Source organism: Choloepus didactylus, chromosome 1, assembly GCF_015220235.1.
Source record: "Choloepus didactylus isolate mChoDid1 chromosome 1, mChoDid1.pri, whole genome shotgun sequence".
Lineage (NCBI taxonomy): Eukaryota > Metazoa > Chordata > Mammalia > Pilosa > Megalonychidae > Choloepus > Choloepus didactylus.
In genome coordinates this window covers 194,935,576-194,949,450 of record NC_051307.1, presented here as the reverse complement: position 1 = coordinate 194,949,450, position 13,875 = coordinate 194,935,576, and the positions used below count along the sequence as shown (strand labels likewise).

At 61.5% G+C, this 13,875-nt stretch overlaps 1 protein-coding gene across 3 annotated transcripts; it reads right to left on the bottom strand.

Moving 5' to 3' along the window:
- Positions 1-225: 225 nt before the first annotated feature.
- On the bottom strand, positions 226-13,817 carry ZBTB47 (zinc finger and BTB domain containing 47). 3 transcript variants are annotated; one of them, XM_037848176.1, is made up of 6 exons: positions 13,655-13,817; positions 7,867-9,432; positions 5,980-6,127; positions 4,450-4,565; positions 3,766-3,910; positions 226-3,514 (listed from the first exon to the last, which is right to left on the bottom strand). In XM_037848176.1, the coding sequence occupies exons 2-6, from the start codon at positions 9,349-9,351 to the stop codon at positions 3,153-3,155; spliced, it is 2,256 nt and encodes a 751-aa protein (XP_037704104.1). In that variant the 5' UTR covers positions 9,352-9,432; positions 13,655-13,817; the 3' UTR covers positions 226-3,152. The 3 variants fall into 3 exon arrangements, with proteins under 3 accessions (XP_037704104.1, XP_037704091.1, XP_037704097.1); XM_037848163.1 differs by lacking the exon at positions 13,655-13,817 and adding an exon at positions 12,857-13,060; XM_037848169.1 differs by lacking the exon at positions 13,655-13,817 and adding an exon at positions 9,592-9,694.
- Between the last annotated feature and the right edge of the window lie 58 nt (positions 13,818-13,875).

Below are 13,875 nucleotides of genomic sequence, written 5' to 3'. Positions count from 1 at the left end.
CCAGTCAAGGGCCCACCTCCGTGCTTGCCTTAGCTGCTGACTCTGGGTATTCCTGAGGCCCAGCCCCCACTTAAGGGAGGGAGATGTGATCCGTGGGTGCTCCAGGGCACAGATGCCCGTGTAGTCTGCAGGTTGGGCCGTCATTGTCCGCTCTGGTCCAAGTCTTTCCAGGTAAGAGTTGGGACAGGCAGGCAGCAAAGGGTAAAGAAGAGGCTGGCCAAGGGGCAGGAGTGTACTGACTTTATTCCCCTTTGTCCTTGCCACTCACCCGCCTGCCACCCCCCATGGGCTCTGGGGCCTTCGGTGCCCACTCATAAGCAAAGCTCCACACACCTAGGCACAGCTGTCCTGCCCTCTACTGAGCCCACAGTGAGGGGCACTGAGGAGGCCGTGGCAAATGCCAGGGAAGGAGGCTCAGGCTCTGGACCCAGCCCTGGCTCGCAGAACTGTGGTCACAGACTTGTGGCCCACCCGGTCTCTCTGTCTACCCATGGCCAGCTGGACCAAGACTAGGCTCCAGGCCCGAGGTCTGGCCAAGCAGGCTGAGTTCCAGTTGGATAGAGGGAACACCCAGCAGACCTCCAGTGGGAAGTGATGATGCTGAACCCCCACTGCCAGCAGCCCTGGGAAGTGGATTTGGTGCCCCAGTCCCCTCACCCCAACATGCAAGGCTTGTTAGTTCATTTTAAAAAATGAAAAGGAAATGTAAAAGCTGGTAAAACAAGAACCCCTATTCATACTGGCATTGCTGAGGTTCCATTATTGCTTCAGACTCTTGTGGTGTGGTCTAGCCAGAAAGGAGCTCCCATCAACACTGGCCCAAGAGGAAGAGAGCATTTAGCACCAGGGATCCAGGGCTCCTGTCCCCACTGGGATAGGGGCCTCCCAGGAGAGGAGCTGGCAGGGCCTACCTGCAGCTACAATGAGCCGCCTTCACTGCTGCCCAGCCTGCTGTCTAGCCCCTCTCCTGCCCCAAGCCCTGGAACAGCATTTCACCATCAGCGCCACCATATTCATCTTCAACCCCCAGGCACGCTCAGGCTTCAGCGGGGCAAGCAGGTGACAAGACCACCAGCCCCCATGGGAGTCCTTGGTACTTGTGACAGGGCTTGGGGAACCCATGGTGGTGGGGGGTGGGGTGGGGTGCTCCAGTCCCACAGCCAGTTGGGGAAGATCAACTTTTTTGGAAAAACATGAGCCAGCTCTGAAAAGGTGTCAGGCACTGTGATTGGAGGTTAGAAATAGTACGGGATGGAGGGAAACAAGGAGGGTGAGGGAACCCTGAGGACGTCATGGAAGCCAAGAGATCAAGGGGTGCAGGGGAGGGAAAGAGCTACAGTAAAGGAGCCCGGGAGGCCCAGTCCTGGCCCCACAAGAGACTGGAAGGTTCCGGGCTGCACAGAGCTGGGAGCCAGATAGGAAGCTTCCTCTCTTGGGGAGGGGCCCAGCCTCCTCTCCCTAGAGCACAGCAGGGGTGCCTGAGGGGGAGCGCTGGAGGCTGTGGCTTCTACTGCTCCAGCTGCACCCCAAGCTCGTGGCCAGGGCAGGGCCCCAGCATATGAAAGCTCTCATGGCACTGCCCCCTCCAAGCCAGCAGAACCACCACGGTGGTGCTGCTTGGATTATAAATCCTCAAATCACTCAGGCGCCTAGGGCCTGCCCACAGCTGTACAGAATAAAGTGCTTCGTTTATTGATGATTAAGATGTCCCCAGCTCCCTGCCCCAGGGCCATGGGCCTCAGCCCTCAGGCTGTGGGGCCCAGTGCCCCCTCCCATTCCCCCAGCAGCCAACTTGGGCTCAGGCCTCTTCCTACTCCAGCCAGGCTGGGAGGGTAGTAGCGGCGGTGGGGGTGGGTGGGCAGTAGCAAGGGTTTAAGGTGCAAAGAGTATAACAAACAAAACTGTATAAACACAATAGGAAAGAGCTTAACTAGGAAACATGTAGCTTATGGAACCTTCCTCCCCATTTTAAAGGCAGGAATTGAAATGTTAAATGACAACAGAAAATGGCGTCCTACTAGTGCCCGGCCTCATTGGGGCAGGCATTGGGCAGGGGCTAGGGCTCCCTGGGCCGCCCACCCAGGGACCTGAACGTGCTCTGCTCACCTGCAGCGGCCCAGGAGGGTCAAGAACGCTGGAAACCAGCAGGGGGTGGAAGCTGAGGCCTGGTGCTGGCCTTTGGGGAGCAGAGACGGACACGGACACAAACATCTCCTTGGAGCGTGGGAGATGTGGCCCGGGCAGCTGGTGAGGGATGGGGCGTCCCTTGAGCAGCGGCCCTGCCCCACGGATAGCACCTTGAAACCCTAAACACTTGCTCAAACCTGCTCCTAGGGTCCAACCCACTTGCAGGGGCTCCTTGACTGGGGCCCTTGGGAGCTGGTGCTGTGGGAGCCACAGCCTGTCTGCCCATCCAGGTCCTGGCCCACAGCATCCTGAGGCCCAGCGGCTTCTGGGGACATCCTCTCCAGGACTTGGGGCCCTCAGTGCAGCCTGGTACAGGTTAGGGATCCCTGTGCCTGCCGGCAGGGGTGTGGGGCAGAGAAAGCAAATCCCTGGGGTCCAGCCCCTGCCTGCCCCACCCCAAACGTGCAGAGCCGGGTATGGTCTTGGGACCTCTCCCCTCCCCTCCCCAAGGCGCTCATGGCTATCTAGCCTCAAGCCTGGGCCTGGATGCTGGCAGCCCTCGGACCAGGTCCACACCTCCTCCAAGGGGGCTGGCAGCCCCAGCTTCTCCCCAAACCCTGGAGTTGAGACGATGAAGCTGACCCAGGCTCGGCCTGGCTATTCCCCTGGCTCAGGCCTCAGCAGAGTAACTGGTGACGAGTCACACCCGCTTGCTGTACCTGCTGCCTTCAGCAACCCCCTCTCCGGGAGGGTGGAGCTGCACATAGTTTCCTCATTTTTTTCCTTTACCACTTAAAAAAGGTAAAGGTGTCAATGCGTTGCTGAAAGGTGGGGCACTTGGGAGCGAGGCTTCCTCCACCAGCTCTGCTGGGCCTCCAGCCTGCACCCCCGCCCCGCCCCCAGGGCCAGGGCCTTCCAGCAGAGCAAGTCCGGCCACCTCCGGAGTAGGGGGTGTGTGGGCTACAACCCAGCCCCGTGCTGCTGCCCTGCTATAGGAAGGACGGGGAGGGCACGGCAGCCCGCCGCTAGTTGTTGGCGTCCAGCCTCCCGGCGGGGTTGGCGGTGGGGGGGAAGAGCGGAGGCGGCGGCGGCAGGTGGGGCGGGGGCGGCAGGGTCTGCGGGAGGCCCGGGAGCAGGGGCAGGGCGTGGGCCAGAGGCTGGGCGGGGGGCAGGCCTGGGGCCGAGGGGGCCCCGTCGCCGGCCAGGGGGTGGCTGACGCGGAAGCATTTCTCCTTGTGGGCCTTGAGCATGTTGGAGAAGCGGAAGCGCTGGCCGCAGACGTCGCAGGGGTACGGCTTCTCGCCCGTGTGCGTGCGCCGGTGCCGCTTCATGTTGGGCCGGCTGGTGAAGCTCTTGCCGCAGATCTCGCAGATGTATGGCTTCTCCCCTGGGCGGAGGGGCCGGGCGGGTGGCAGGCGTCAGTGGGGGGCGGCTCACCTCACCCCAGCCCAGGGTCAGCCATGGTGGGGCCCGGCCCTGGCATGCCTCCCTACTCCGTGCCATTTTGTGCCGGCCTCACCCAACTGTGGGAGGCAGGGAGGTTGGCCCCCAGCCTTAGACAGGAAGATAAGGTGAGGCCCAGGTTCATGCATGTGTCCTGAGCAGGGGTCCCAGCCCCTCCTCCCGGGGCTGCCTCACCTGTGTGGGTCTTCATGTGCTCATCAAAGTACTGCTTCATGTTGAAGTCCTTGCCACACCACTGGCACATGAACTGCTTGTGGCCAATGTGGATGCTCATGTGTGATCGCAGCTGGTACTTGTACTGGAAGCGCTCATTGCAGTTCTGGGCGTGGGAGGAGGGGCATGAGAACCACCCAGAGGGGAGAGCAGCCCTCAGGCTGGGAGGCAGGGGCAGGCCAGGGTGCTTCTCGGTGTGGCTGGGCATGAGCAGAGCAGAGGCCACAAGCACACTCAGGCCCCGGGCAGCGACTGGGAGAAGGCCATACAGCAGAAGACCTCCTGCTTAAGGCCAGAGGCCCCGTGCCTCCCTCCCCCAACCACCAACCCCACCTATCTCCATCTTTGATCTCCCTGCCTTGGACGCTGTCCTTTCCACCTTCCCAGAAAGCCTGTCCTCATTGCTCCAGCCGATACAGATTCCCACCCTGAACCTGTGGGTGCTGGGGGAGGGGAGGGGTGGGTGGGGCTGACTGGGCAACCAGGAAGGGCAGTGGGAAGCCAGGGCCACAGACATCAGAGGGCCGGCCCCTGCACTCCATTTTCCCCAGCCCCCCAGCTTTAAGCAGCTGCTGTCAGGGCTGGTGCCCTGATTCCCGTGTCTTCCCGAGTCGCACCTGGGGCAGGTGAAGAGAAGGAACTCACCTCACATCTGAAGGGCTTCTCCCCTGAGTGCTGCAGCGAGTGCACCTTGAGAGACATGCTGCGTTTGAAGGACTTCCCGCAGGTCTCGCAGGTGAAGGGCATGTCCTTGGTGTGGGCTGTGGGGCAGGCACCACGGCCATCATGTCTCAGCGGACCATTGCTCGAGCACCCCCTACGTTGGGCCCAGACCCCACCTCCTGGGACAGCCTGGGGCTGCCACTCTCCCCTGGGGCCTGCCTCATAGCCACTGTCCCAGGGAAGTCAGAGAATGAGGTCATCATCCCAGAACCTGGGGCTGACCTGCCACTCAAGTGTAGAGTGCAGTCCAAGGACTTCCAAATGAGGCTCCCTTGGCTGAGGGTCTCCCCACAACCCCCTTCCCTCTGGAGGGTAGGTCTCCCTGTCTGCTCTGAAGGTCTGACTCAGACAAGCACTGCAGGCCCTCATGGTTCTTCAAGCTCTTGCCAAAGGAAACAGCTGAGGCCTCTTCACTCCCAAGCCTTCAGGGAAAGACTGAAGAATCCCAAGGGGGACCAGCCTCAGTTCAAATCCTAGCCCAGCCACTGGCTCCCCTGAGGCCTCTCCATGCCTCAGCTTCCTCTTCTATGAAAAGGGACTAGTGGTGGTGTTGACACGTCAGGGGGAGTTGGGCTTTATAGGGGATGATGCTGGTAAAGGCCCAGTCTCGGGCCCTAAACAGCAGTCCTGAAGGAGTAAGGTATATTGCCCCAGATGCCCAACAAACTCTTCAAAGATTTGGGAGAAAGTAACTGGAGATAGGGATGGCCCCCCTGAGCTCAGAGCTGGGACTTCTGAGCCCAGAAAGGACCACAGCCCTGGGTTTCCCGGCAAGCTCCTGGCCAACACCTAGAACTCAGGGTCCCAGCTCCCAGCCAGTTCACACAGAGGTCCCTGGGCACTGTCCAGGGGAGAAAGGGGGCAGGCCCTGGCCCACCCACAGCAGGCAGGGGTGGGAAGGTCATTACTAGAGGGGAAGGGAAGCCATTCCTGAGGCAGTGGGGTGGCCCAGTACCCACTTGGGGTTCTCCTTTACTGTGTCTAGGCATGACTGCTGGATGGAGGGTGGCATTCAGAGAAGCCTGAAGCCCTGTGAGGGCCAGGTGAGAAGGAATCAGAGGCACAGCTGCCATCAACCCAAGAAGAGCCTGAGCCAGCCCACATGGCACTTTGTGTATTGTAGGAACAGGTGCTCCTTCCCCTGAGTGGACACAACCCTTGCCAGGATGCACAGCCTGGTTAGCAATGTGCCAGCTAGATTCCAATCTCTACTTGCCCCTTGGTCCAGCTGCCCTTGTGCAATGTGTAACCTGCCCAACTGCACATGGCAGCCCTGGCCCAGATCCTGCCCAGGCTATACCTGTCACTGCACCCAGGCTTCCCAGCTAAGAGGGACCTTCTCACCCCTTCACACTGCCCATGCCCCCAGCAGGATGGAGTCTTTCCCAGCACACCTGACAGCTGGCCTCACTGGGTCCTCAGTCTCCATACCCCCCACTGGCCCAGACTTACCCACCATGTGCTTGCGCACGTGGGCCATGGTGTAGAACTTCTTCTCACAGATTTCACATGAGAACTTCTTCTCTGCATAGCCGTGCACGATCTTGTTGTGCTCATGGAGGGACCAGAGCTTCTTGAAAGCTTTGCCACAAGTCACACACTGCAGGGTGAAAGGACTTTAGGCCCTAGATCCTGTTAGAACTGTGTGATCTTGGTTAAGTCACTGCCCCTCTCTGGGCCTCAGTTTCCCCACCTAAAATGAGCTGATGAGAGAGGATCAACTGGGAGCTAGGGAAGGTAATTCCCTGAACACTTACAGCCCCATCCCAGGCCTTGGAAGTCCAACTAGATCAGAGGTCACCTTTTTTAGGTTGACCCTCTCCCCCACCCCATTGCCATGCTCACTTCAACAAGACCTTCCAAAGGCCTCAACCTGCATCTCTGTACATAGAGGAGACAGACAACTTGTTGAAGACCTGCTACATGTATGGAGGGCCATGCACTCAGTTCACAGAGAAACCCCTTTTACATAACAGGTCCCGGCAGACCTGGGGGGCATTCTGTCTGCTGCCTCTCCCTGCTGGGACCCATGCCCCAACATCATAAGAGACCTCTGAGGGGATGGATCCCAAAGGGGCAGTCTGGGGAGGACTGCAGAAGGGACCAGGTCCTATCAGGCAATGGAGGGTGGTGAGAACCTTGGAGACCAAACCCCTCTCCCTGCTCCCCCTGGGCCCTGGTCATGCCCAATGTTCCTGGTTGTCCTCTGTGGGACATCTCCCTCACCCCCCATAGGGTTGCAGGCTAGGCCAGGGCTCAGATAAAAATTGGGACAGGGTGCCCAGGTCAGAAGGGGGCACAAGTTTCTCTCTCTTTCAGGAAGGAGGCTTAGGTGTGCGGCTGGTGGAGAGCAGAAGGGCAGCCCAGTTGGCAGACAAGTACGAACAGGTGCTTGAGGGTGGGGCAGGTTACCAGGGAACCCCCAGGTAACTTTCTTTACAGGGTGCTGCAATTAGCAATTAGCTTAGGCAATTAGCACCCACCTACCTGCCCTACTGTCTCCTGGACAAGAAAAGATAAAAACCACCTCTAAGGAACCTGGCTGGCACAAACCAACTTAGGTTGGCCCAAGGCCAGGCAGCTAGCCCAGCTCCCCAGATCAGCCCCAGGAGCCCCTGCTCCTCCCAAATTTCTCATGCAGGGCCTTTTCCCTAGCCCCAGGCCAGCTGGCTCTCCAGAGAGCTGACTGCAGAGGCTTCCTCCTGCTGTGTCACCCTCAGCTCTACAAAGCACCTTGGTGGAAATTTGAAAGGGGTGCCCCTTCTTGGCAAACCCCTCCTTCCTATGTGGGTGCTTTTGTGCAGGGCACAACCTGTGAAACTATGCAGTGGCCCTGCTGACCTTCCTGCAGCCTAGGAATTTGCTAGAACACTGTCTGACTCAACTTCCAAATTGCTGACTGTCCCCCTGACCTCATCTCCTGCCTAGACAACTCTCTGCTGTCACTGTCCCAAGTCTGTGCTCCTCTTTGCCCTCTCACCAAGGGTACTGTTTGTTCCAATCCTTTCTGCGCATCCTCTCCATATGCCAAGGCCCAGCTTCATCCACCTCTCCCAGGAAGCCCTCCTTGATGCTCCAGCTGCCCCTGAGCCTCCCACCACTTGAGAACCTGGGTCCTGCCCTCCTTACTCACACTGGGGCTGGGGGTCCGCCTGTGTGGGGGCTATATCTTGTCTCCCCAGGGAGGGTGGCGCTGGGCCAGGCCTGCCAACTGTATGGCAGCAGGAGCAGCAGGAAACTGGTGGCCGGAGCCTAGTTCTGGCCTGGCGCAACCTGGCTGGCTGTGTGGCCCCAGCTAGCCATCTGCCCCGTCACCCATGGACCCCGCTGGAGGCCCACCTGGATGTTGCGCTCGCAGTCCGTCTGCCGGTGCAGCAGCAGCTCACTCTCCAGCAGGAAGCGCTTGCCACATTGGTCGCAGATCTGCATGCGGCTGTGGGTCACGTTCATGTGTTTCTCCAGGTACCAGCGGTTGTTGAAGACACGCGGGCACTTCTGGCACGGGTGGTGCTGCTTCTCCTCCAGCTTCACCTTGGCCCCCAGCCCGTCGGTGGCAGGCAGCCCTCTGGCCGGTGCAGCGGCCACTCCCGGGGGTGGCTTTGGCCGCTTCCCACCCCCTGGGCCGGCTGCCTCGGGCTCAGGGCTACCCGGACGCCGGGCATTCTCCCGGGACCGCGTGGCCATGCGACCAAGGGGAGGGGGGTCCACCCGACTGCCCCGGCGCCCCCCGGGCCCTGCTGGCACCTGCCTGCCCCCAGCCTCCCCCTCCTCTTCCTCCTCCTCTTCTGAGCTCTCTTGATCCTGCTCACTGTGCCCTTCCTCCTCCTCCTCCTCTTCCTCCTCCTGCTCGCTGTGCCCTGCCTCCGCCTCATCTTCCTCGTCTCCCTGACTGCCACCCTCCTCTTCCTCCTCCTCCTCCTCTCCTCCGCTGCCCCCACCCTCTTCCTCCTCCTCCTCTTCCTCCTCCTCCTCCTCGTTGTCCTCCTCCTCGTCCTCCGAGTGTCTCTGTAGCCCGTCCTCCCGGCCCAGCACCATGGTGGCCGGGCCCGTGCCAGTGCCCGGCTTCCCCTCGGGCCCAGTGGACACGTGCAGCGTCTGGTTGTTGAGGTTCACCTCCACGATGATCTGGGACTGCTCCCGGCGGCTGTAGGTGCCAGAACCCCCCAGCTCTTCCTCCAGCTCCTCCCCGCCCTCCAGCTTGCACAAGGTGGCCGGGGGCCCGCTGGCCTCCTCGACACTGCCCTCCTTCTCCTCCTTGAAGAAGGGCTGCGTGGGCCCAATGGTGGTAGGCACGGTGCCACCAGCAGCCCCTGCCCCGTCTTCAACGCGCACTGAGTAGGGGTCAGGGCCCTCGCGGGCGTAGATCTTGGGCAGGCCGGGGACGTCGGCCTCCTGCTTGATGTCGCAGTAGTAGGGTGGTGCGGCCGGGGTGCAGCTGGTGGCTGGCTGGGCCAGGGCCACTGCGCTGGGGCCTGGTGAGCCGAGGGAACGGGCGTCCAGCAGCTCCTGGCAGGATGCGGCGATGTCGGCCATCTGCAGCAGTGAGGCGGCACTGAGCACCTCGTGGACGTTGGCCGCGTTGACCAGCAGCTTGGACGTGTAGATGAAGTTGAGGATCTGCTGCAGGCCGCCCGGCGCCAGCGCCTCCAGGGACAGCTCCACTCGCTGCAGCTGCTTGTTCTGGGTGAAGAGCGAGTGGAAGAACTGGCTGTAGGCGGCCAGCACGCCCTTGTGGGCCGGGAAGACGCTGTGCTGAGGTACCAGCACGAGGTCCACGTCGCACAGGTCGGGCTGGAAGAGGCGCTGCTCGTTCAGGCGGCCCATCAAGCAGGCGAAGTGCAGCGCCACGTCCTCCACCAGCGAGAACTCGGCCGCTGGTGAGTCGGTCGTCTTCTCAACCAGCAACTGCGGGAGTGGAGAGCGCAGGAGAGGGTCACGGCCAGCAGGCCCCAGCCCACCCCCTGTGGCCCACCCTTCCCCAGTGGCGTCCACCATCGGGAAGGCAGCCTATCACGGAGGAAGAGCCGAAGCTCAAGCAAGGAAGTGGGGGAACAGGGGTTCAACCTCAAATCAGCTATCCCTTGGAGCTCAGACTCCAACCGTGGCTGTCTGAGGCCAAAGATCAGCTCCTGGATTGGTTAACTAACTTTTCTGGGCATCTGGCTCTTCCCCTGTGAAAAGGGAAGGGAAAAAAGGACAGGTAAGGACTGGGAGGACAAACCTTCCTGGTTTGCCCAGGACTAGGGGTTTCTAGGGATATGGACTTTCAGTACTAAAACCAGGGCAACTCCAGGCAGACTGGGATGGGTTGGTCACCCTAGTAGGGACCCAGGCACTCCTTCAGCATTTCCTGAGCTCCCACTGTCTGCAGCGCGGTGGATTCTCCTCCATGGTCTCTCACACATACAAATACAACCAAGCCTGCCTGACTCCACGCACCTCAAAAACAGACATCAGACTCACTCACAGCTCAACCTACAGCACCCCTGGGGGCAGCACCTGAGGGAACCTGTCACCTCACCAGCAGGGGGCCTCAAGGCCTCGACCCCAAGGCCTGCAGAAGTAGAAGACTCTGTGAAGATATCTGTGCCCTGCATATAACTTCTCCTTGCCCTGCTCCCACTGCCCTGCCTGAGGAGGCCAGTGAGGTCCAGCCAGGCCCTCTTCATTCAGCCAGAGCTGGACCAGCCACCCTGCTACCCTGCCTGTGACCTCAGGTGTGATGACCCCACACCCCCACCCAGGAGTTCTGTGAGAATGGGGTTGGCAGCTGTTATCTGTCCACCATGCTTGGAAGCAGGAGGCCCCCAAGGTGGCCCCAGGCCCTTTGCCCACCAGGCCTCCAGGACCCCTGGTCAGGGATGGTCCAGGTTGGGGATGGCCCTGTCTTGGGGGTCATACTACCTGGGGCCTCTGGAGCCTCACAGTGGCCCTCAAAATCCAATGGCTCAGACTCTCAGGCCCTTGGGCCACATCCAGTACCTGTGAATTGCCCAGAATAGGAGCCAGCTCAATCATTCTCCGCCCTATCACAGTGTCCTCCCCAAATGGTGCACAGCACAAAGAAGAAGCCCACTCAGTCTCTTGCACAGGGTCCAGGGTCCCACACCCAGATGTTCAGTTAATATCTGTTGACAGATATTATCTGGGCTGGACCAAACCCTCCTGGTTCCAGGTTCTGGTCTTCCTCAGCTCTGTCCTCCCATACCTGAGGGATGCCTTAACCCACAAAGCCATCCACTCCCCACCCTCCTCCAGCACCTCCCTGCAGGCCCCAGGTGAAACTCCAGCCCCCGCCCCCCATGCCAGCTCCACCACCCAGGCAGCAGTGGTCCAGACTGGTGGGTCTGGTGTACAAGCTCACCTCTTCAGGAGCCTGAATGGAAATCCACCCACCCCATGCCCTCTCGGATCCCAGGTCTGTCCAGGCCTCTGGCCATGGATGCCATTTTCCTTGAGTTCTTCCATCGTGCTCCTCTCTCCTCAGCCAAGAAGCCGCCATCTGCCCCTCTCCCCTAGGGCTGCTGGCCTGTCTAGACTCTGCTAACCTAATGGGGACATGACACCAAGTCCCTCTCATCTCCCTCCTCTGATTCATCTTCTGGCTACCAACCCCTCTACTGCACAGATGAGAAAACCGAGGCTCATAGCGGGAGGGTCCGAGAGCACACAGCAGCAGAGACCCTGGATCCCAGCTCTGCTAAGGCCACCCCCTCCCCTCTGGGCTGAACACTACGCCATGAGGCTGGATTTCTTGGTCTGTGATGACTTATAAAACAGGAGGAGATGGCTGCGGATCCTCCCACCCAGGGGACCAGCTGAGCTTCCCTAGGCCCCACTAATACCCCAGCAATCCCTGCCTTCCTCCCCGGAGCCACGGACACCTGCAGGTCAGTGAGGGGTTTTGGTCCAGCTTGGGTTGTAACAAGGCTCCTTAGGGCTTCCAAAAGCCAGAAAATGGCAGGAGAAGTGACCTGGATAAGGGCTTGCCAAAGTCAGGCCTGTGGGTGGGAAGCCCATCCAGGTTGCAGGGCCCCAAACCACTCTGCTCCCTTTCACAGGATGCACTCCAGTGTCCACCTGCCATAGGGAGAGAGGAATAACCAACTTTCCCATGAGAAGGTCCTGCCCCGGCTGGCCACAGCAGGAGAGGGGTTAGCATGATGGGGGGGGGGGGGAGCAAAGGCTCCATTTCCAAGACAGAAGGTCCAGGCAAGTCACCCCCTGCTTGCCCTTGAGGGGCCTGAGAACCACACCACCAGACTGAACTCCCTCAGCAGGACATACAGATGTTGCCTGAGTCCACAACTGGTCCCCTCCCAGGCAGTGCCCACCAGTTGTGCTGGCCTCCCTAGCCAGGTGTGCAGTTCCCTACAGCTGGGGACACCCCTCCCATCTGGTTGTGCCAGCTGTAGCCACAAACCCTCTCTCCCATCCCCTGGGGTCCAGGCCACCCCAATCTGGCTAAGATGCAGGACCAAGAGAGTGGCCAGGCACCTCCATTGCCAGGGGGCTTCATGCCTTCAAATCCTCTTCCCCAAGCCAGGCTGAGGGAAGCCAGGTACCAGGGATACCTGCAGAGGCTGCCCACCAGGGTCAGAGCCTTCTACACCTGAGGGGTACCTTGCCTCACAGCCACAAGGCCATCAGCTTCCACTCTGCCTCAGGCCTCCCTGGACAATGGAAACCCCCAGCCACCCATGCCATTACTTCCAGAGCCCAGGAAGCAGTGGGTGGGCCCAGACTGGGTGAGGGGGCATAGGTCTATGACCTCAGGCCCCTCCTTTGGAAGAGTCTACGCTAGCCTTCTCTGTGTTCATGCACACCCCAGCTACAGTTTCCACTACAGGCAACAGGCCCAGAGAGGGCCGGGGACCGGCCCAAGGTCACACAGGAGTTTACAACGGAGATGCGGGCACCCCCTGCCTCCACCCCCAACTTGGCTCGGAGGGTCCCGAAGCCCCCCAGGCAGGGCGGCTCCAGCGCCCACGTGGCCTGAGGCCCGGGCGGGAATCCGAGCCCCTCTCTTCCCGCATTACCCAGCCTGAGGGCGGCGCCGTCCCGGACGCTGGGAAGCGCCCCCCTCCGTCTGTGCCTAGCATCCCGCGCCGGCGCCCCAACCCCAGGAATTTAACCCCTCTCCCCGCCGAGGACTGTGCCGTTGCGCCGCATTCCCGGCCCGCGGTGATCAAGGATTGGGGGATAGAAGGGCCGAGGAAGGGGGAGCATCCCTCGAGCCCCTTCACCTAGAGCCCGCCGGCCGCAAGCTTTGGAGGGCACAGCGGGCAGGTGGGCGGATAAGCGGGGGGACAGGCAGGGCCCTGCGTACCATGGTGCCGTGGCGCTGGGGGCTCACAGGGCCCTGCGTAATCGCGCTGCCCCCGGCGGCCGGGCCGGGGCCGCTCCATGAAGCGCCGCGCTGGGGGTCGCCCCCGCGCTGGGCCCCGCGACCATGGCCCCGGGGGGCGCGGCCGGGCGGGCGGAGGCGCAGGGCCGCGGTGAGTCCAGCAGCCGAGCAGCTGCGGCCCCAGAGCCTCGGGCGCGGCGGGCGGGGGGCGCGGGGCGCCTATTGGAGCCGGCGCGTCAGCTGGGGCCGCCGTCTGGCCGCTTAAAGGGCCAGGCCGCCGTGTAAGCCGGCGGGGGGCGCGGATACGCGTGGTGTGCGCCGCCTGGGTGCAGCCCGCGTTGCCTGGAGCTGCCGGGGCCACCCAGCCATCCCCCCATTGCTTGTTTCCGAGCAGATGGACCGCGGCCCCACCCTGCCGCGCCCAGCCCCCTTTCCCAACGGGAAGTTCATCCCCGAGTCTAACCTCGGTGCCCTCCAGCTGTACCACGGGGGGTTGGGGGTGCGCGGTTGGAGGCGGCCCTGGAATCGGGAAGCTGGGCGTTGGAGAGGCGGCTTCCACCTGCTCCTCTGAGCGACCCCACGCTGAGGGACCGAATCTCCGCGCCCCCAGCCGCATACACCACACACTCTCCCCGTCTGGGCTTCTCTGACCTGGGGGAGAGTCTGGAGTCCCCAGCTTGTCTAGGTCTTTCCCTTTCTTCCCCGAAGGTTGTCCAGGGTGGCGCAGAGCTCATTTTGCTCTGTGCTTTCAGGATTTAGCTCCAGTCGACCCATACCTACCTGGTGGCCTCCTTTGGCTGTGGGGATCAAATCCTTAAGGTGACTGTCCGAGGGCCGGTTGCTGGCAAACTGAGGAGTGGAGGCCAGAGGCCCAGGCCCCAGTGCTTGCCTAGCCGTGTGACCTGACCACTGCTGAGTGGCCTCTCTGCTCAGCTTCTGCTGGAAAGATGCTGCCAGGCCTGCGGAATGCTGTGCTGGCATGGACACCCGTGGGGGCAGGG

Coding starts and splice junctions, on each gene's coding strand:
- ZBTB47 (XM_037848163.1), bottom strand. Junction 4,566..5,979: donor CGTGCGCAAGCACATGGTGG/GTAAGTCTGGGC, acceptor CCTGCCCCACAG/CCCACACCAAGGACATGCCC. Junction 3,911..4,449: donor AGAAGCCCTTCAGATGTGAG/GTGAGTTCCTTC, acceptor TCCCACGCCCAG/AACTGCAATGAGCGCTTCCA.